The sequence below is a fragment of the Pleurodeles waltl genome, chromosome 6, assembly GCF_031143425.1.
Source record: "Pleurodeles waltl isolate 20211129_DDA chromosome 6, aPleWal1.hap1.20221129, whole genome shotgun sequence".
Taxonomy (NCBI): domain Eukaryota; kingdom Metazoa; phylum Chordata; class Amphibia; order Caudata; family Salamandridae; genus Pleurodeles; species Pleurodeles waltl.
Genome location: NC_090445.1, coordinates 326,457,356 through 326,479,317, shown reverse-complemented (window position 1 = coordinate 326,479,317; position 21,962 = coordinate 326,457,356). Strand labels below are relative to the sequence as shown.

Below are 21,962 nucleotides of genomic sequence, written 5' to 3'. Positions count from 1 at the left end.
AGGTTGTGATTTCGTCCACCGGGGAAACCCTAGCTGGTGGAGAATCCGTTAAGGTGGGTGAGTATTGTCTGACAGAGGAACCCGACGAAGACCAAGAGGGAGACCTTCTGTGATGGCGTGACCGTGACCTAGATCGTCTCTGGGAGCGTGACCTGCTCCGAGATGCTGTAGCAGAGCGCCAAGGCCTCGCGGTCGACTGGTGAGAAGCAGAACGAGCCCGTCCTGCCAGCGCTGTTGGCGATGGTGTTCTCGGGAGAGAGGCAGAAGGAGAGTACATCCTCGAATACTGCGAGTCTGGGGAGGCAGTTGGTCTGGGCGAGACGAACGAGTTACTTACCTTCGGTAACGACTTTTCTGGTGGATACATAAGCTACCTGTGGATTCCTCACCTAATGAATACTCCCATGGCGCCAGCATTCGACGGAAATCTTCTTCCTAGTCTCTGCACGTCGACGAGGACGTCACTCTAGCCCACGCGACGCCGTCTGACGTCATACAGGCAATAAGAGGTCCTCGACGACGTGCCGACGTCAGTACCAACAATTTTTTACGTGCATGAGAACAACAACCCAATGCAATGAAAGAGCAATGTAAAATACCAAATACCGAAGGTAAGTAACTCGTTCTTCTGATGGATACAACTACCTGTGGATTCCTCACCTAATGAATAGAGTCCCAAAGCAGTACCACGCCCGGTGGCGGGTGCCTAAATGGTCAAACCAAGAAATCCTGCAGCACTGACAGTGCAAAATGGCCGTCCCTTCTAACCTCAGAATCCAAACAGTAATGTTTCGCAAAAGTGTGAAGGGACGACCAAGTTGCGGCCTTGCAGATGTCGACCACAGGAACACCTCTGGCCAAGGCCGAAGTGGCCGACTTAGCTCTGGTGGAATGAGCTCTAATGCCCTCAGGAGGATCCTTCTTTGCCAAAGAGTAACAGATTTTAATGCAAAGAACAACCCACCTGGATAGTGTTCTCTTGTGGACTGCCTTTCCTCTCCTCTTGCCCATGTATCCCATGAACAGCTGATCCTCCAGCCTGAAATCCTTCGTTCTATCAATAAAGAAGCTTAACGCTCTCTTTGGGTCCAGCCGGTGCAGTCTTTCTTCCTCTTTAGAAGGATGAGGCGGAGGATAGAACGTGGACAAAGTAACTGTCTGTGCCAAATGGAAAGGTGAAACAACCTTCGGGAGGAAAGCAGCCTTGGTCCTCAACACCACCTTATCCCCATAAAAAGTTGTATAAGGGGGCTTTACCGATAAGGCCTGCAACTCACTCACTCTCCTTGCAGATGTTATAGCAACCAGGAAGACTGTTTTTATAACCAAATACCTTAAGGGGCAAGAATGCATAGGTTCAAAAGGGGACCCCATAAGGAAAGTCAAGACCAAGGACAAATCCCATTGCGGCATAACAAATGGTTTTGGAGGATATTTATTTAGAAGACCTTTCAAGAATCTGACAACAATAGGGGATTTAAATAACGATGGTTGGTCTGGAAGACATATGAAGGCTGACAAGGCCGATAAATAACCCTTAATGGTAGCCACTGCACAGTTTTTCTGCGCTAGATACAGAGCAAAAGACAAAACATCCGATAGATGAGCTTGTAAGGGATTAATCTGCCTCTCTCCACACCACGCCACAAATTTAGACCACCTATTAGCGTAAATAGATTTAGTGGAGTGTCGCCTGGCCGCTAATATAACATCCACTACATCAGGCGGGAGAGAGAAGGAACTCAGGTTGCCCCGTTCAATCTCCAGGCATGTAGGTGCAGACTCTGGAGGTTGGGGTGTAAAACCTGCCCCTGCGAGAGGAGGTCTGCCCTGATAGGGAGACGGAGCGGAGGGCACATTGAGAGTTGGAGAAGGTCGGAGTACCACACCCTCCTTGGCCAATCCGGAGCTATTAAGATTACTAGAGCCCGGTCTTGGCGAATCTTCCTCAATACTCGAGGAATCAAGGGTATGGGAGGAAACGCGTAAAGCAACTGGACGCACCAGGTTATTTGAAACGCGTCCCCTAACGCTCCCTGCATCGGATACTGGAGGCTGCAGAATAACGGACAATGCGAGTTCTCCAGAGTGGCAAACAGATCTACCCGAGGAAACCCCCACCTTTGGAAGATTAAAAAGACTTGATCTGGATGGAGACGCCACTCGTGGTCTGCCGAGAATTGGCGACTGAGACTGTCCACACGTACATTCAAGACCCCGGCCAGATGATTTGCTACCAAGCAAATCTGATGGTCCTTTGCCCAGGACCATAGTCGAAGAGCTTCTTTGCAGAGAAGGTACGACCCTACTCCTCCCTGTTTATGTACCACATCGTGGTAGTATTGTCCGTTAGGACCTGTACCGACTGACCACGAAGGGAAGAGAGGAAGGCCTTGAGAGCCAGACGTACAGCCCGTAACTCCAACAGATTGATATGAAACATCTGTTCCTCTGGAGACCAAAGGCCTTTGATCTCCAGATCCCCCAGATGAGCTCCCCCCCCCTAGAGTGGAAGCATCCGTTATGACCGTGGCCACTGGTGGCGACTGTTCGAACGGCTTTCCTTGTGAAAGATTGTTGCTCGCAATCCACCACTTCAAGTCCACCGCAGCATCTCTGGAGATCTTAACAGCACCTTCTAGATCCCCTTTGTGTTGAGACCACTGCCTTCGGAGGCACCACTGAAGAGCCCTCATGTGCCAGCGAGCATGCGTGACCAACAGAATGCAGGAGGCAAACAGACCGAGCAGACGAAGGACCTTGAGGACTGGAACTACCGCTCCATTTTGAAACATTGGAACCAATTCCTGAATATCTTGAATCCGCTGAGGCGGAGGAAAGGCTCGACCCAATGTTGTATCCAGTACTGCCCCCATGAACAGGAGGCGCTGAGAGGGCTCCAGGTGAGATTTGGGCTCGTTCACCGAAAAACCCAGGTCGAACAACAACTGAGTCGTTGACTGCAGATGATGCGACACAAGCTCCGGAGACTTGGCTTTGATCAACCAGTCGTCCAAGTAAGGGAATACTGCTATCCCCTTCCTTCTGAGCTCTGCCGCAACCACCGACATCACCTTCGTGAAGACTCGAGGTGCTGAAGTAAGACCAAACGGAAGGACCGCAAACTGATAGTGCTGCGATCCCACCATAAACCGGAGATACTTCCTGTGTGACTTGAGTATCGGGATATGAAAGTAAGCATCCTGCAAGTCGACAGACACCATCCAATCTTCCTTGTTCAATGCCAAAAGCACCTGAGCTAGGGTCAGCCTCTTGAACTTTTCCTGTTTGAGGAACCAATTCAAGATCCTCAGGTCCAGGATTGGTCTCAACCGACCATCCTTCTTGGGAATCAGGAAACACCTTGAGTAACAACCTCGACCCCTTTCCTGCTCTGGGACCAACTCTACCGCGCCCTTTGAAAGGAGGACTTGTACCTCCTGTTCTAGCAACAGGAGGTGTTCTTCTGAACAATAAGATGGGCGGGATGAGGGGCAGGAACTCCCGAAAGGGAAGGGTGTAGCCTTTTCCCACAATACTGAGAACCCAAATGTCCGTTGTAATAGTCTTCCACTTGCGGAGAAAATGCTGTAATCTTCCCCCTACAGGAGAGGAGTGAGTGGGAAATGGTGGAAGCCTAAGGCTGCTTTCCCTGCTGCACCCCTCCAGAGGACGAGGAAGAGGCAGAGTGCTGCTGAGAGGCTCCTCTGGTGCGGGCCCTCCCTCTCCCTCTAAAAGATCTATAGGGATGGGAAGAGGCAGGTTGCTGGAATCTCCCCCGAAAGGAAGAGGAGGAAGAGCCACGCCCAAATCCCCGAAACCTCCTGAAAATCCTGGAAGAGGCAGAGGAAGAAGGAGCTTGGAGTCCTAACGATTTGGCTGTGGCCCTGCTCTCCTTAAAACGTTCCAAGGCCAAATCTGCCTTGGCGCCAAACAGCTTGTCCCCATCAAAAGGGAGATCCAATAGGGTTGACTGCACATCTGCAGAAAACCCGAATTACGGAGCCAGGCCTGTCTCCTTGCCACTACAGTCGTGCCCATTGCTCTGGCCACCGAGTCGGTCGTGTCCAGCCCAGACTGAATAATCTGGGTCGCGGCAGCCTGGGCATCTGAAACAACATCCAAAAGACCCTGGGGAAGCTCCGTAAATGATGAGGAAATGTCATCCATAAGAGCATGAATATATCTCCCCAGGATACAAGTTGCGTTGGTGGCCTTCAACGCCAGACTGCAGGACAAAAAGATTTTCTTGGACTGCGCATCCAGTTTCTTCGAGTCCCTGTCCCCAGGCACCGTCGGGAAAGAACCAGGCACTGATTTGGATGAACAGGAGGCCTGCACCACCAAGCTCTCCGGTGTAGGGTGCCTAGAAAGAAAGCCAGGGTCAGTTGGTGCAGCTCGATACCTCCTGGCTACGGCTCTATGAACCGCTGGGGAAGATACTGGTCTCTTCCACACCTCTAGCACCGGATCCAGCAAAGCGTCATTAAACGGCAATAGAAGCTCTGCCGCAGCTGAGGCCGGATGAAGCACCTCTGTCAGAAGGTTCTGTTTTGTCTCTGCCACCGGCAAAGGCAGGTCCAGAAAACTAGCTGCCTTCCGTACCACTGCGTGAAAGGAAGCAGCCTCCTCCATGTATTCCCCTGGAGACGAAAGATCCCACTCAGGGGAAGTGTCCAGCCCACTGGCTGTATCTAGGCCATGCAGTCCATCACCCGAGTCCTCTAGTTCTCCTTCTTCCAGGACTCGTTGGTACTCCTGCTCCTCTAATAAACGGAGAGCACGTCTCCTCGAATGAAGCCTCTGCTCGAAACGCGGAGTCGACAATGCCTCCGCCGAAGCCGAAGATCGGCGCCGATCTTCAAAAGCCACCGACGCCGCGTCCGGCGCCACAGGTAACTTCGGCGCCGATGAAAGAGCACTCGGAGCGGATGGACCCACCGGAGTCACAGGACGAAATCCCGACGACGGAATGGAAATCTCCGGGACCAATCCCTCCGAAGTCACCAGAGTGGCCACCGGCGCCGACACCGGCGCCGAGCCCACGTTCCCAAAAGGGAGAAAGGGCATAAAGGGTGCCGGCCGTAGAGGCGCAGGATCACCCAATGAAAAGGCCAAAGGGCCAGCCGGAGCACCCCCTGGAGCCATCTGTTGGAAGATGGTATACATCGCATTTAGGAATGCGATACTATCAGCTCCAGGGGTGGGAAAAGCCGGATACTGGGGTGCCTGTATCGAAGGAGACCCCGACGCCGGCCTCGAAGTCTGCGACGCCGGAGACAACACCAGAGGCTGCACCACTTCAATCACCGACGCCTGTCCAGGTGAAGTCGGTGACGCCGGAGAGGGCAACGGCGTCGATGGATGCGGCGTGACCGTGGGACTGACCTCCCAAGTCCTCCGGCGCCGATCCGAAGACCTGGAACGAGTCTCCTTGCTTGAATGGCGCCGTGATTCTCTACGGCGCCGGGAGTCTCGATGACGCCGATGCCTTGGCGAAGAAGACTTCTTATGATGTTTTTCTTTCTTTGACTTCGCCATAAACAACTTCGCCTCACGTTCCTTGAGGGCCTTTGGATTCATGTGCTGGCATGAATCGCAAGTCGAGACGTCATGGCCGGAGCTTAAACACCAAAGGCAGTCGGAGTGAGGATCCGTAACTGACATCTTGCCCCCACACTCACGACAAGGCTTAAAACCCGACTTTCTCTGCGACATTATTACTGCAGCGAAGGACTACGCAGCAAAAAATACACTGTAACCACGAAAGTAACAGTTGCTCCCTCGAAGATAACCGTTTCGAATGCACGGAAAAAAGGGAACTGACGTCGGCACGTCGTCGAGGACCTCTTATTGCCTGTATGACGTCAGACGGCGTCGCGTGGGCTAGAGTGACGTCCTCGTCGACGTGCAGAGACTAGGAAGAAGATTTCTGTCGAATGCTGGCGCCATGGGAGTATTCATTAGGTGAGGAATCCACAGGTAGTTGTATCCATCAGAAATGCCCAGACGATGCAGCTCTCGACCGAGATGAACCACTTCTTATGGAGACCACCGGATATGTTGGAGTGGTCTTACCCGCCAGCGGAAGCCAATGCTCTGCTCCCTGCAAGACAGGTAAAACCTGTGTCGACGTCGACAGCTTTAACGACGTCGAAGGGAGTGTTGCAGGTTTCCCTGGTCTCGACGTCGAGTGCCTCGACGTTGACCGGCGATCCATTGACCGCGACCTGCTCGCCGTCGTGTGCCTCACCGTCGAGTGGTGGACCGCCGACGGCGGATGTCCTCGTTCTCGCCGCTGAGGCGATTTCGTCGTCGTCTTCCTTGACGTCGAGGGGTGCGAGGCCTTCGGCGGCGAATGGGCACGCCAGTGATGGCTCGACGTCGATCGGTGGGTTACTGTCGATGGAGATCTGCCCCTGCAGTGGCCATGTTCTCTCGAGGTCTTATCTCCTTCGACGTCGGTCGGGTCGCCGGCGATCTAGGACGGTGTGATGGTGGCAGCGATGACGTCGACGGGGAACAAACAGGTATCTTCCTACCTGCTGACGTTGATCTAGCCTGTCTCTCCTGAGAATGGCTTGTTGGCTGCCTGGGAAGCGAAGAGGACGATGTTTTCTGCCTCTCATGAAGACTGATCTTCTCCCTGTCCTTCAGAGTTCTTTTTGACATGTTCTTGCAGTGTCTGCAAGTGTCACAGCAGTGACTCTGAGGCAAGCACACAATGCAGAGAGTGTGTGGATCTGACTGGGCCTTCTTCATCCCACAGGAAGGGCACTTCACAAAAAGGGAAGGAATTTTTCAGTCAGGAAAAAACTTCCAGACCCAGACAAAGATGTTAGATGTCGAATAAAGGTAGAATAAACGCTGTTCTGAGAAAAACTCATAAAAACTGAGAGCTCAATGCTCCCGGATCCTCTCAGAAGAAGCTGGAAAAAAGAACTGACCTAACTGTGAACCAACTTCCATCTCTCCTTCACCCCTGAGGCATGGTATACTGGAGGTGCTCAGGGTCTTAAAGGCACGGTGCCAGAATTTTTATGGTTCTCCTGTGTTAACCTTGCATGCAGCCTATTGGCTAAGAATGCTCCATTGTTTTTCAATGTCGTTTTTTTTCTTCTTTTTCCCTGATATTACTACTGCTTATTTCCCTACGCCCAGTTATGGGTCTTTGGTAAGGAAAATGTCACTTACCAGTGTACATCTGTTCGTGGCATTAGTCGCTGCAGATTCACATGCTGTGCATAGTCCGCCATCTGGTGTTGGGTCGTAGTGTTACAAGTTGTTTTTCTTCAAAGAAGTCTTTTCGAGTCACGAGACCGAGGGACTCCTCCCACTTCGGTTCCATTGCGCATGGGCGTCGACTCCATCTTAGATTGTTTTACCCGCAGAGGGTGAGGTAGGAGTTGTGTATGCTAATAATAGTGCCCATGCAATGGAATAAATACGTATGTACAAAATGAAGGTTTAATGTAATATATTTACAAATGTACAAATGTTCAAGATCTACTTCTAAACGGCTACAGGCTCCCGGGGAGGAGGGTGGGCGCATGTGAATCTGCAGCGACTAATGCCACGAACAGATGTACACTGGGTAAGTGACATTTTCCGTTCGGTGGCATGTGTAGCTGCAGATACACATGCTGTGCATGGACTAGTAAGCAGTTATCTCCCCAAAAGCGGTGGTTCAGCCTGTAGGAGTGGAAGTAGTTTGAAATAAAGTTCTTAGTACGGCTTGACCTACTGTGGCCTGTTGTGCAGATAACACATCTACACAGTAGTGTTTAGTAAATGTATGAGGCGTAGACCATGTTGCTGCCTTACATATTTCGGTCATTGGAATATTTCCTAGAAAGGCCATAGTAGCACCTTTCTTTCTGGTTGAGTGTGCCTTTGGTGTAATAGGCAGTTCTCTCTTTGCTTTAAGATAGCAGGTTTGGATGCACTTTACTATCCATCTGGCGATACCTTGTTTTGAAATTGGATTTCCTGTATGAGGTTTTTGGAAGGCAATAAATAGTTGTTTTGTTTTCCTAATTTCTTTTGTCCTGTCAATGTAGTACATTAGCGCTCTCTTGATGTCTAATGTATGTAGTGCTCTTTCAGCTATTGAATCTGGCTGTGGGAAGAACACTGGTAATTCCACTGTTTGGTTTAAGTGGAACGGTGAGATAACCTTTGGTAAGAATTTTGGATTTGTTCTTAGAACGACCTTATTTTTGTGTATTTGAATAAATGGTTCTTGTATGGTAAACACCTGTATTTCACTTACTCTTCTTAGAGATGTGATGGCAATGAGAAATGCAACTTTCCACGTTAAGTATTGCATTTCACAAGAATGCATGGGTTCGAAAGGTGGACCCATGAGCCTTGTCAAGACAATGTTGAGGTTCCATGAAGGAACAGGTGGTGTCCTTGGTGGTATAATTCTCTTTAGGCCCTCCATAAACGCTTTAATGACAGGTATTCTAAATAGGGAAGTTGAATGAGTAATCTGCAGGTAAGCAGATATTGCTGCGAGATGTATTTTTATGGAAGAGAAAGCTAGATTTGATTTTTGTAAATGTAGTAAATATCCTACGACATCTTTTGGAGATGCATGCAATGGTTGGACTTGATTATTATGGCAGTAACAAACAAATCTTTTCCATTTACTTGCATAGCAGTGTCTAGTGGATGGTGTTCTAGCTTGTTTTATGACCTCCATACACTCTTGTGTGAGGTTCAAGTGTCCAAATTCTAGGATTTCAGGAGCCAAATTGCTAGATTCAGCGATGCTGGGTTTGGATGCCTGATCTGTTGTTTGTGTTGTGTTAACAGATCTGGCCTGTTGGGTAGTTTGACATGAGGTACTACTGACAGGTCTAGTAGTGTGGTATATCAAGGTTGTCTTGCCCATGTTGGTGCTATTAGTATGAGTTTGAGTTTGTTTTGACTCAATCTGTTTACTAGATATGGAAGGAGAGGGAGAGGGGGAAAAGCGTACGCAAATATCCCTGACCAATTCATCCATAGAGCATTGCCTTGAGATTGCCGGTGTGGGTACCTGGATGCGAAGTTTTGGCATTTTGCGTTTTCTTTTGTTGCAAATAGATCTATTTGAGGTGTTCCCCAAATTTGGAAGTAAGTGTTCAGGATTTGGGGGTGAATTTCCCATTCGTGGACCTGTTGGTGATCCCGAGAGAGATTGTCTGCTAGCTGGTTCTGGATCCCTGGAATAAACTGTGCTATTAGGCGAATGTGGTTGTGAATTGCTCAATGCCATATTTTTTGTGTTAGGAGACACAACTGTGTCGAGTGTGTTCCCCCCTGTTTGTTTAAATAATACATTGTCGTCATGTTGTCTGTTTTGACAAGAATGTATTTGTGGGTTATCATTGGCTGGAATGCTTTCAACGCTAGAAATACTGCTAACAATTCTAGGTGATTTATATGAAACTTTCTTTGATGTACGTCCCATTGTCCTTGGATGCTGTGTTGATTGAGGTGTGCTCCCCACCCTGTCATGGAAGCATCTGTTGTTATCACGTATTGTGGCACTGGGTCTTGGAAAGGCCGCCCTTTGTTTAAATTTGTACTGTTCCACCATAGAAGCGAGATGTATGTTTGGCGGTCTATCAACACCAGATCTAGAAGTTGACCCTGTGCATGTGACCATTGTGATGCTAGGCACTGTTGTAAGGGCCGCATGTGCAATCTTGCGTTTGGGACAATGGCTATGCATGAGGACATCATGCCTAGGAGTTTTAATACCATCTTTGCGTGTATCTTTTGTGTTGGATACATAGCTTGTATCACCTTGTGAAAATTTTGAACCCTTTGTGGACTTGGAGTGGCAATCCCTTTTGTTGCGTTGATTGTCGCTCCTAAGTATTGCTGTGTTTGACACGGCAAAAGGTGTGACTTTGCATAGTTGTTGGAGAAACCCAGTTTGTAAAGGGTTTGTATAACATAATCTGTGTGGTGTGAACACTTTGTTAGCGAGTTGGTTTTGATTAACCAATCGTCTAGGTACAGGAACACGTGTATTTGCTGCCTCCTGATATGTGCAGCTACTACTGCTAGACATTTTGTAAAGACTCTTGGTGCTGTTGTTATTCCGAATGGCAACACTTTGAATTGGTAATGTATTCCTTTGAATACGAACCTTAGGTATTTCCTGTGCGAGGGATGTATCGGTATATGGAAATACGCGTCTTTTAGATCTAACGTTGTCATGTAGTCTTGCTGTTTCAGTAGTGGTATTACGTCTTGTAACGTGACCATGTGAAAGTGGTCTGATTTGATGTAGGTGTTTAGTGTTCTGAGATCGAATATTGGTCTCAGACTTTTGTCCTTTTTCGGTATTAGAAAGTACAGTGAGTAAACTCCTGTGTTCTTTTGTGTTTTTGGTACTAATTCTATTGCGTCTTTTTGCAGTAATGCTTGAACTTCTAGTCCTAGAAGGTCTATATGCTGTTTTGACATATTGTGTGTTTTCGGTGGGACGTTTGGAGGAAGTTGGAGAAATTCTATGCAATAACCATGTTGGATAATTGCTAAGACCCAAGTGTCTGTTGTTATTTCCTCCCATGATTTGTGGAACTGGCTTAGTCTTCCCCCCACTGGTGTTGTGTGAAGGGGTTGTGTGACCTGTGAGTCACTGTTTATTTTGAGGGGTTTTGGGACCCTGAAACTTTCCCCGGTTTCTTGGGAATTGGCCCCCTCTGTATTGGCCTCGAAAGCCACCCCTTTGATATTGTCCCTGGTAGGTAGGTGGTCTTGTTTGTGAGGTGCTGGCTTCTGTGGCTTGACCTCGAAACCCTCCTCTGAAAGTTGTTTTGCGAAATGTGCCAAATGTGCCTCTGCCCTGCGGGGAATAGAGTGCGCCCATGGCTTTGGCTGTGTCAGTGTCCTTCTTTAATTTTTCAATTGCAGTGTCCACTTCTGGGCCAAACAATTGCTGTTCATTGAACGGCATATTGAGCACTGCCTGTTGTATCTTAGGTTTGAAGCCAGATGTGCGCAGCCATGCGTGCCTCCTTATTGTCACAGCAGTATTTATTGTTCTTGCAGCTGTATCTGCTGCATCCATAGAAGAACGTATTTGGTTGTTGGAGATATTTTGCCCCTCTTCAACCACTTTTTTCGCTCGTTTCTGGAATTCTTTGGGGAGGTGCTCGATGAGATGCTGCATCTCGTCCCAATGGGCCCTGTCGTATCGCGCTAGGAGTGCTTGCGAGTTGGCGATGCGCCACTGATTTGCAGCTTGTGGTGCAACCCTTTTCCCAGCTGCATCAAACTTGCGGCTCTCCTTGTCCGGAGGTGGTGCGTCGCCTGATGTCTGCGAGTTGGCTCTTTTACGAGCTGCTCCTACGACTACTGAATCTGGTGTCAGTTGTGATGTAATAAAAGCAGGGTCTGTGGGCGGTGCCTTGTATTTTTTCTCCACCCTTGGAGTTATTGCTCTGCTTTTAACAGGCTCCTTGAAAATCTGTTTAGCGTGCCTTAGCATTCCCGGGAGCATGGGAAGGCTTTGATAATGGCTGTGGGTGGAGGACAGGGTGTTAAAGAGGAAGTCATCCTCAATAGGCTCCGAATGTAGAGATACATTATGAAATTCGGCTGCCCTAGCTACCACCTGTGCATATGCTGTACTGTCCTCAGGTGGTGAGGGTTTAGTTGGGTACGACTCTGGACTATTGTCCGATACTGGAGCATCATAGAGGTCCCATGCTGCCTGATCATCCTGGCTCATGGTGGTATGAGCTGGTGATTGTGGTGGAGTCTGTGCCGGTGATACATGAATTGACTGTGGTGGAGAGGGTGGTGGAGTTACCCTCTTTACCACCTTTGCTTGTGGTGGCTTGTCTTGTTGCTGGAAGTTAAGTTTCCTTTTCCTTCTGATTGGGGGAAGAGTGCTGATTTTCCCTGTACCCCTTTGGATAAAGATCCGCTTTTGCGTGTGATCTACCTCTGTAGTTTGTAATTCCTCCTCAAATCTGTGTCTTTTTAGTTGGGAGGACAGTGATTGTTCCTCTGAGTAGGAACTGGTTTTTGGTTCGGTTGCCGGGTGTTTTGGCACCGAAACCGTGTCTTTAGTTGTTTTTGGCTCCGACGAGATCTTTCTCTTTTTCGGTGTCTTGGCCTCTCGGTGCCGACCATCTTCGGTGCCGCTATCTCTGTGCCGAGCAGCTTCGGTGCCGCTGTCTCTGTGTCGAGTAGCTTCGGTGCCGCTATCTCGGTGTCGAGCCTTTTCTGCACCACTCTCTCGGTCCCAAGAGTGTTGCGTGCCTGTGTCTCGACCTGAGTCGGACAACTCCGGCACCAGCTCGCCCTTTTTCGGTGCCGATGGACGGTCACCTACTTTATGGGTTATGCCATGGCCTGTTGGCAGTGGCGTCCCTGGGCTTTGTCTGTTTTCTCGTGTGATCTTTCTTTCGACGTCTTACTCACGGTTGGTTGCTCGTCGACGTCGAATTCTTCGGAATCCGAATCGCGGATGGAGAAAGTTTCTTCTTCTTCCTCCTCCTCGAACCCTTGTTGTCCTGTCGGCGTGGAAGCCATCTGCAACCTCCTGGCTCATCGGTCCCTGAGCGTTTTTCTTGACCGAAACGCGCGACAGGCCTCACACGACTCTTCCTTGTGCTCGGGGGACAGGCACAAGTTACAGACCAAATGTTGGTCTGTATAAGGATATTTACTGTGGCATTTAGGACAGAATCAGAACGGGGTCCGTTCCATCAGTGTCGATGTTGCACGCGGTCGGGCAGACCAGGCCCCGACGGGGGATCGAAAATACCCCGAAGGGTTACCGGAGCTCTTTAAGGCTCGGTGTCGATTTGCCCTAACTATCCCGATACCGAACGAAACAATACCGACGAATTTTCCGTTGATTCTGACTAACTTTCCGACCCGAAACACGGAGCGAAAAGGAACACGTCCGAACCCGATGGCGGAAAAAAAACAATCTAAGATGGAGTCGACGCCCATGCGCAATGGAACCGAAGTGGGAGGAGTCCCTCCGTCTCGTGACTCGAAAAGACTTCTTCGAAGAAAAACAACTCGTAACACTCCGACCCAACACCAGACGGCGGACTATGCACAGCATGTGTATCTGCAGCTACACATGCCACCGAACATATTTCTCGTATTGTAATTTTGAAAAGGACTGTTAAAAAAAAAAAAAAAAAATTATAGAAATAAAGCATTTTAGCCTGTTTATGATTATAGTCTGCATTGCTGTTTTACACATGTAGATATGAGTTTAGTATGAAAATGTGTCTACTAAAAATGCTATATATATATTTTTCATGCATTTTTCATACTTTATATGTGTGTATTTTATATATGCTCCGGGGTCCTCGCACAAGGGCGGGAATATTCAATGTTTATGACTTTGATGATGATCCCCTGGAAGAGAATTAAACCTAATCTGACAATTACTCTGTAATAACTGCCCTTGCACCAGCTTCTGCTAGATAAGCAAATTACATTAATATGTAATTTATTACCACTCTAATAGCAAAAGCAATGACACATACAGGAAACATGTCAAATAAAAAATATGACGGGGTGCACATGAAACATCTGTGTGGGACTTCACAATGAAAAAACAAGGATGTGTGTAGTAGAGGACTGAAGTGTGTTACAAGAACTGTGTATGGGTGCTGGTGGTTAAAACAGGACATGTTGCTGCCAAGGGAGGTGTTGGTGTGGTAACCGTGCTGTGTACTTATAGTAGGGTGATTGATCAACATGTGGTGCAGATGGAATGGAATAAATTAACAAGTTACTTACCTGCAGTAGCACATTTCCTGGTAGAGGCTCTGACCACAGGTTCGTCACCTTAGAATATTACGCAGGCATCGGACTGCATCTGGAAAATCTTAAGCAGTACCTCTGCACGCTGGCAGGCGCCATCCGGCGGAACAGAGCCGAAGTCATCCGCATCAGAAGCGATGCATGAAGTACCCATATGGGCGCCAATCCAATGTGCTGACATCAGTTTGTTTTGTGACTATTTGCATGCCAAAAACACGCAGCCACAATATAAACAATGTGTGACCAGTGTTCAGAAATTTAACAGGCTTTAGAGTGAAAAGCCTACATCGCAGAGGGAGGAGGATTGGGGGAAGGAGGGCTGAGGACTCTGCAGTTAGATAAGAGTCTCTACCAGAATAAGCATTACCGGAGGTATATTACTTGGTCTGATACAGATTTCTAACCGCAGATTGCTCACCTTAGAATTGATATCCAAGCAATACCTCCTTGTCAGAGGGCCTACAAAGGCTCAACTCAGGACATCCTGGAGGATAGAGTGCATTGTTCCCATCTTGTCGGGCTTGACTGTCAAAGTAGTAGTGCTTCATGAAAGTGTGGCGTGACACCCATGTGGAAGCTTCACAAATATCCAGGACAGCTACCCTGCATGCCAATACAGTAGTAGCACCCTTGGCATTGGTGGAATAGGCCTGTAAGCCATCTGGAGGCTGCTTTCTAGCTAGTGTGTTGCAGATTTTGATGCTGAGTACAATCCATTGAGAAGTGATCCTTTTCTGCATCGCCTGCCTTTCCTTGCTCTAGTGAAGTAATGATTCTTCACTCAGTGTTCTTTGGTGTGATCAATGTAAAAGGAGAGGTCTCGCAATGATGGAGCCTCTCTCTCCTCTTACTTAGAAGGATGACATCAAATGAATAAATGTCAGCAGTGATATGCTTTGGCCAACTTGGAAAGCAGTCACAACTTTTGGCATTAAGGAGGCACGAGTTCAAGGAGCCAGTTTTGTCTGGCCAGTGTTTGGGCTAAATTTCCCCACGGTGTCTTCCAGTAGGAGAGAGCACCAGGTTTTACTTAATAGAATATGAAGAACCAGCGTTGGTCTTCAATTTCATCAATTTATTTGCTGCAGCGGGTTACAAGCCCAGGAGCACATGCATCTCCTTATGCAAAGCAGTAGCAGCCCCAACCTTTCTCCCTAGTCACCTTTATACTGTAATTTCTATCTCCCTCCCACTGTGTGTGTGTTTAGTTAATTCCATATATGTGCAGAATCCATCCCCGAACTGGTTTAAGCAAGATTTAACAGGACGCAGATTGCATCTTAACAGAAACGGTTTCAACTGACAGGATACAGATAACGTCTTGTCGGAAAACATTTGCAAACTGCCAGTATGTAGGCAATATCTCCACTGAAGCTCCTTAAGCTAACAAGATACGGATAACATCTATAAGGTAAAATATCTCAGAATAGGGGAAGCAGCAGTATAAACCATCTGTTAAGTGTGAGCAAACAAATTCTGAGTAAAGCAGGTCCAAGGGTAAAACAGAGCAACTGCCATCGCACGCAAAATGCAGCTCTGCACGTAGTCCATACATTAGAGAAATCAAACAAAATACAAAATTGAGCCCTCATGTCAAGTTAAGAAACTTTCTGTTTACACACCAGAAGCTGTAGATGTAACCGAAAGAGCCTGAAGCTCACTAACCCTCATGGCTGATGTAATAGCCACCAAGAATGCCATCCTGAATGTTAGAAGCAGCAAAGGACAGCTCTGTAGGGGCTTAAATAAAGAAAACAAAGTCAAAACCAGATTAAGATCTCATTGGGGCATGACAAAACAGTAACAGGGAACAAATGTTGCAAGCCCTTAAAAAAATATGTCACAACATGTGACAAACAGTGAGGGCCAACCTGACAATAGCAAAACATATAAAATGGCGGAATGATAACCATTAACGGAACCCAAGGCCAGGCCTTCCCCGGCTAAAAACAGAGCTCCTACAAGGAGGCAGAAAGAGGATCAACGTTGCAGGACGAACATCAAGTCACAAACTTATCCCAACAGCAGGTGGATACAGTTTTTGTCGAGGGTTGCCTAGCTACCAAAATGGTATTGCACAACTCTGGAGAAAGATCAAAAGAATACAACTGTCTACTCTCAATAGCCATGCATGAAGGAGGAGCATGCACATATTTTGGTGTAAAACCTGCCTTGTTGCTGTGACAGGTCTCCCGAAAGCGTCCTGAGAGGCGGACAGAAGCTCATTCTCAGGAATTGAGAATGTCAGGCTCTCCTTGCCCAGTCTGGAGAAACTAAGATGGTTTGGGCCCAGTCAGCTTTGATTTTCTTGAGAACACAGGAGTCCTGGGGTCCAATCTAAGCGGAACGCTTCTCAGAGTAAGAGCCACTTTGGAAACTCCAACATGCAAAAGTGCTGTCACTGCATGTTCTCTGCTGTCCCAGAAGAAACTTTGCACCACCTGCAGATGTAGACACGATTCATGGTCCATAAGGCATCAACGGCTGAGTTTGTGTGCCCTGGCGTTCAGAAATCTGGTCACGTGCTGCACGACCAAGAAGATGCCACATGCCGTGCTTCGCCAGCAGGATGCAGGAAGCCATCAATCCAAGCAGTATCAGAGTCAGTTTCATCAGAATCCAGGGCAGGGGCTGAAACAATGAGATCACAGCCCAAATGTCATGGACTCTCTGCTCCGGAAAGTAGGTGCAGAACTGTAGTGTGTCCAAGATGGCTCAGATGAAAGGGAGTATCAGAGAAGGAGTCAGGTGTTACTTCAGCATTTTTATAGTAAATCGTAGCGAGTGCAGAAGTTCACCATAGCCTAGAGGTGGGCGGCAACTGCCTGGATGAACTTGCCTTCAACAGCCAGTCGTTGAGTCAGGGAAAGACTGGAACCTCCGACCTCCACAGATGGACCGCAATCACCACCATCATGTTTGTGAACACCTGAGGGGCGAGGACAAAGACGAGCACAGCAAACTGAAAATGCACCTGGCCCACCATGAACCACAGGTAACGCCTGTAGGCATGCAGGATGGGAATGTTAAAATGTGTCCTGGAGGTCCAGCTCTACCACTCAGTATCCGGAATCAAAATTACACAGGAACTGAGTGAGCAACTTGAATTTCTCGTTCTGTAGGAAGTCAATGACAAGGCAAAGGACTAGGAAGGTGGCCCCCATCCTTTTTAGGTACCACAAAGTGAGAGGATTAACAACCACTTCTGATGCCTGAAACTTCTCAATGGTGCCTTTGACCAACAGAGCCTGCACTTTCAAATGCAGCAAGGAGAGATGGTCCTCCTTCAGCCATTCTGGGGATGGTGGCAAGGATGGCAGGGTTTCAAGGTATGAAAGGCCATAACACTGCTGCACAGTTTTGACCACCCACTTGTAAGGGGTATTGCTTGCCAATGGGACAAGTGGTGCTAGATCCTGCAGTCAACAGGATAGGTGTGCTGATCTGAGGAACCATTAAAGAGGTCTGGAGGCTGCAGCAGCCGGAGGGGCAGGGGACTTGACAGTATACGGAGTGTGGTTTCTGCATCCTCTGTAGGATCTGCATCCTTGGCCATGAAGGGCCTGGGAAGCTTGCTGGCCTTGAGGGTAAGGCCACGACATCTGGTTGTCACCTGGCTCTCCATAAAGCCCGACAGCTCCTAATCAAGCCGTGTCTATGAACAGACGGGAGCTGTCAAAGGGCATGTCTATCAGGGTCGATTGGACATCCCCTGAAAACCGAGTGCATCTCAACTAGATGCAGTGGCGGCAGTGCCATCAGGGAGGCCATGCCCCTCATAGTGAGTTGGTGGTTTCCAGTCCACACCAAATCGTTAACTTACCTGCGCTCTGGCAATCAACCAATCCCTGGTTCAGAATAGTCCAACCTTCAAGTAGCCTGGGCAGCAGCTAGGCAACTGAGTCCCACAATTCGCAAGTGTATTGGCTCAAGAGGCATGCAGCGTTTACTGACCGCAGTGCTGTTCCAGTAGAAGAGAATATCCTCTTCCCTAAAGTATCAAGCTTTGGGTAGCAGGGAGTGCGCTTGAGTATACCTTGGATGTCAAGGCACAACAAGGTACAGAGGCTGAGTCTCTGGGAGTGGGGTGATGATGGTGGACAATCATTCTGGCCCAGGCTCCCAGGAGAATGTCAGTGAATGCCTCAATAAAAGGGAGCAGGGGCTCCACACAGCTTATCCCCGGTTGAAACATCCCTGTCAAGATGTTGGTTATAACTACAACAGAGGGTAGCTGTAGGTGACTTCTGCTGCTCTGCGCATTACTACAGCTAAATATACCCCTTCCTCCATGCAGGGCCCAGAGGAGAAATCAGGTGAGACCCTGAACAGGAGTCCAGCTCATTGTACCAATTTTACTCCTGGTAGGAGCCGTACCCCTGGGGGCCGCAGCCCTCTACATCAAACCTCTTCTGGAAATGAGGGTCTGTCCAGGGTGGCAAATCCAGAGTGGGCTGATGTGGTCAGAATGGAGCCAATGTCGATGCTGAGCTGCATTAAGGCAATCAGTCTTGGAGTCACAGAGGAGAATAGGATCCTCTTCGATCGGTGCCTGCAGAGCTGGGAGTGGTGACGGGTGGACTGGAAAGGCCAGGGTGGTGATGCCCATGTCTATATCAGTCCAGATCGGGGATCCAGAGCACAGGGCATTGTAGAACTCCCTGAGTTGAGCAGAAGTCTCTCCAGCTTCGGGGAGCTTAGTGAAGCATGGAAAAAGCCCGGCCGCCAGCTCAGCAGGTGGAGTGCCGGAGTGTTACCTAGAAGCACAAGGCTTGTTAGGAGAAGTCAAGGAACATTGTGAATTCTTCTTCTTGGACATACCAGACTTCGACAACGATGACTTGGAGTGGGATGATGATCATTTGCGGGATCGATATCTACAGCAGGGCTGAGAGCTCCCTCGGGATCAAGATAGTGCAGAGCCTTCTTTTGCCACCCAGCCAGGGGATTCAAAGCCTGCTCACAAGTTGCCTTCATGTGTATGGACTTACAGGCAGTGAAGGCCTTGGGGTCGTGGCCTGACCTCAAGCACCATAGGCAAACCAAGTGTGGGTCAGAGGCAGACATCTGTCTGTAACATCCTTCATACGGTTTAAACCCCACGGGTATGTAGGGAGACAAATCCTTAGCAAACTGGGAGCAAAGCTAAAAAACAGAGTTGATAAAAAGTGGTAACAAAACGGCTGAGGTAGCGCTTTGGATCCACGCTGTTGGTGTTGAAAGAAGAAACTAATGTCAGCGTCCCAGGGTGGCGCATGTATCGATATTGTGCACCTCACTTCAGACGTGGACAACGTCAATGTGGAGCTAGCCAACTCCACCTGCTGAAGAGGAGAGGTGCACTCACAAGATTTTCTGGATCCAGTCTTATACCTGGGGAATATTCTAAGGAAAGGAATCTGCTGTTAGTAGTCTCTATCTGAAAAATAAATGTGGAAATCAAATGATGAGGTGGAAGCAGGAGACAGGCATGGCAGAAGAAAGGAGAAGATAATGTAGGAATAAAGTTGGATGAAGAAAGGAAAAGTGTCAGGATATAAGATGAGGTTAATACTCACGTGCATCGTCGGAGGTCAGGGTCATCCACTTGGTTACAGAGATTAAGACCCAGTTGGCAGCATTCTTCTGATAAAGGCAGAAACACTTCCTTTCCCAGGTTGCGGGCTAGGACCCCCAGCGTCTCTAAATTCAGGAGAAAATGATCTGTAACATTTTTGTATGTACAAACCAGTCTAGTTTGGATATGAGAAATACATAATGTGTGCCTCTTCTGAAGTTTTGCATAACAAGACAATTTGCATATTTCATTGAAAATGCTACTAATCCATAACAACATTTCACTTATGCAAGTTTCAGAGCTTAGTAAGTGTTGAATATTGACCAATTCTTTTTACGTGAAGTTTTGCTTTCAAAGACCTTGCCTATGGAATTCTCTTTCTATGACCAGAGGGGCCCGCAGAAGCATAATGGCACTAGGTTTTTGCATGGGTGAATCTTTTGCGCATCTACAAATTAGTAATTTAGTAATGTTTCTTAAACCAGCTCTGAGACCAGCATCATGAGACAAGATGATCCTGAAAAGCTAACATTTCTCCCTTTTCCTGTTGTGTCTTATTGTACCTTTGGTTCATCTGCAGTTATCCTTCTAATAGAATGCTTCTTTACATCAACATATATATTGTAATACAAACAGACGGCTAGTGTCAGATAAACAACTTCAACAGCAAATGTTTAAGTGAGACAAACAATTCTTTGGGCCTACTGTTGGGCTTCTACTGACAGATCTTCTGACAGGCTTTTTTAAGTTGTACAGGAAGCCGTCATTCTCCCTAACTGTTACTGAAAGATCAAATATTCCGGACACCCTTTCTATTAGGGCGTGAAATTTGGCAATGTCTTCTGGTGGAGTCGGCTGTTCAGCTGTTGGGAGGATGAAATCATCCTATTCGTCACCTCTTGGTCTATGAAGCTCTAGGAGTTCTCTTTCAATATTTTTATTATGACTTTTCAGATGTGTCAATCTGAATGGGTCGTAGAGGAAAGTCAATAAAAATGCTGAACCTGTAGAAGTGTAGTTGTAGGTAGCAGTGGGTCCAACCAGAGTGGTTATGGATCTTGGGCCTGTGGTCTGATGATCGTGGTGAATAGGGCGCAGTTTACTGCAACGCAGTTTGTTAGATCACTTTTGCTTCTGATCCCACAGAAATGTCTAAATAATAGTCAGACATCATGAGGTGTAGAGCTTTTATGAGGTCCACAAGCAGCCTCATTAATAGGCATTCTCCATAGTGTTTAATTACCATTCCATATGGAAAGTAATAGTGATTATAATATTCACTGTCTTCTGCTCAAGGGTTCAGGATCTCTCTGTTGGGAATACCCATGCTCCTCCTCTGTGTCTAGGCATGTTATCCTAATCTGCCATGGGCTATTTGTAGCACCATAGGGTGATCTGGATCTGAATCCTCTTCCGCCTTCCTTTCTAGGAGTTTAGCAGGCAGCTATGGCTGCCTGCCTGATGCTAAAGCTGAATCTTGCTATGTACAAGCTGTTTCTTTTAATAGTTGTTCTTTCTCTTTCTTTGATGGGGTTGGACTCAATATGGTCTTCGTTGATAGTTGTTGGTCTCATTGACTGATCAGCAGTCAACAGTGTACTCTTGGACAGCACTTTTGTTGCCGGTGGCTTTGCTGATGAGTAAGCTATATTCAGTGTATTCATTGCTGGGGTCATCATGAGTGTTTCTTTATTAAGAAAGAAAAAGGTGCCATCACTGATGGGCTAGCCATGAAATATTGCCTAAGTGCGTTGACCCGAGGAGTCAACGAAAGATCATCGGCAGAGGATGGTTGTGCAATCAACGGTATTCCGTCAACGATGAGCAAGCTTTAACTGTTTCACTGGAGGAAATGATGGCAGATGCATATGGGGAGGAAACTTTTTTATTTTTCATTTGCACCTGTTCAGGATAGGCTGCTCTCTGAGATCTTTTGTCTGTTTTCTTTGGAGGCTCAACAAGAGGCACAGTATTTTGACTTATGTTTGCATCTCAAAGTCTCAGAAACCTCTGAGTTTCTCCTTATCACCTCCCTGTTTCCATGTAGCTAGAGCTTGAGCCAGATTCATCCCCTGGGTAGGGGTTCTCAATAGTCATTCTTCTGTATCCAACTCAGGTGTGCCAACCCTCACTATCGCTACGCTAATGGTTTTAGCAGAAAATAGTCAACAAATATGGCAGTCTTTGGCCTTATGGTCTGGCTAAAGACAATAAATACAAACGTAGTGCAGGTGGTCCTTGAAGAAGAAAATAAGTTACTTACCTTTAACTGTAGTTCTCCAGTATTGGTATCTTTCATAGATTCACTTTCATCAATCATGACAGAACAATATTGAGATGCCAGGGAGCAGGAGGGAGTTTAATTGGAGGAAACAGTCTGAATATTTCCTTTAGGAATTGCTTTATTATCCTGGAGGACCATAAAGATGGTAAAGCAGCAGTACAGTGGAATCTAGGGATGGCTGACAGGTGAACCTTGATAGATGAGTGGGAGAGACCTGATTTCGGCAACTGTAGAAGATACGGAAGTATCGGTTCAGGGGGAGACCTTAGAGGACGCATACTGAAAGTTTTACACCATATGCAAAACCTTTTCCACTTG

At 47.7% G+C, this 21,962-nt stretch overlaps 1 protein-coding gene across 1 annotated transcript in view; it reads right to left on the bottom strand.

Annotated features, from left to right (window-relative positions):
- Nucleotides 1–21,962, bottom strand: part of IPO4 (importin 4) — a 1,872,953-nt gene that overhangs the window by 1,091,697 nt on the left and 759,294 nt on the right. The window contains exon 17 of the mRNA XM_069238173.1: nt 19,362–19,485. Within this exon, the coding sequence (XP_069094274.1) occupies nt 19,362–19,485 (124 nt within the window). The remainder of the gene's footprint in view (nt 1–19,361; nt 19,486–21,962) is intronic.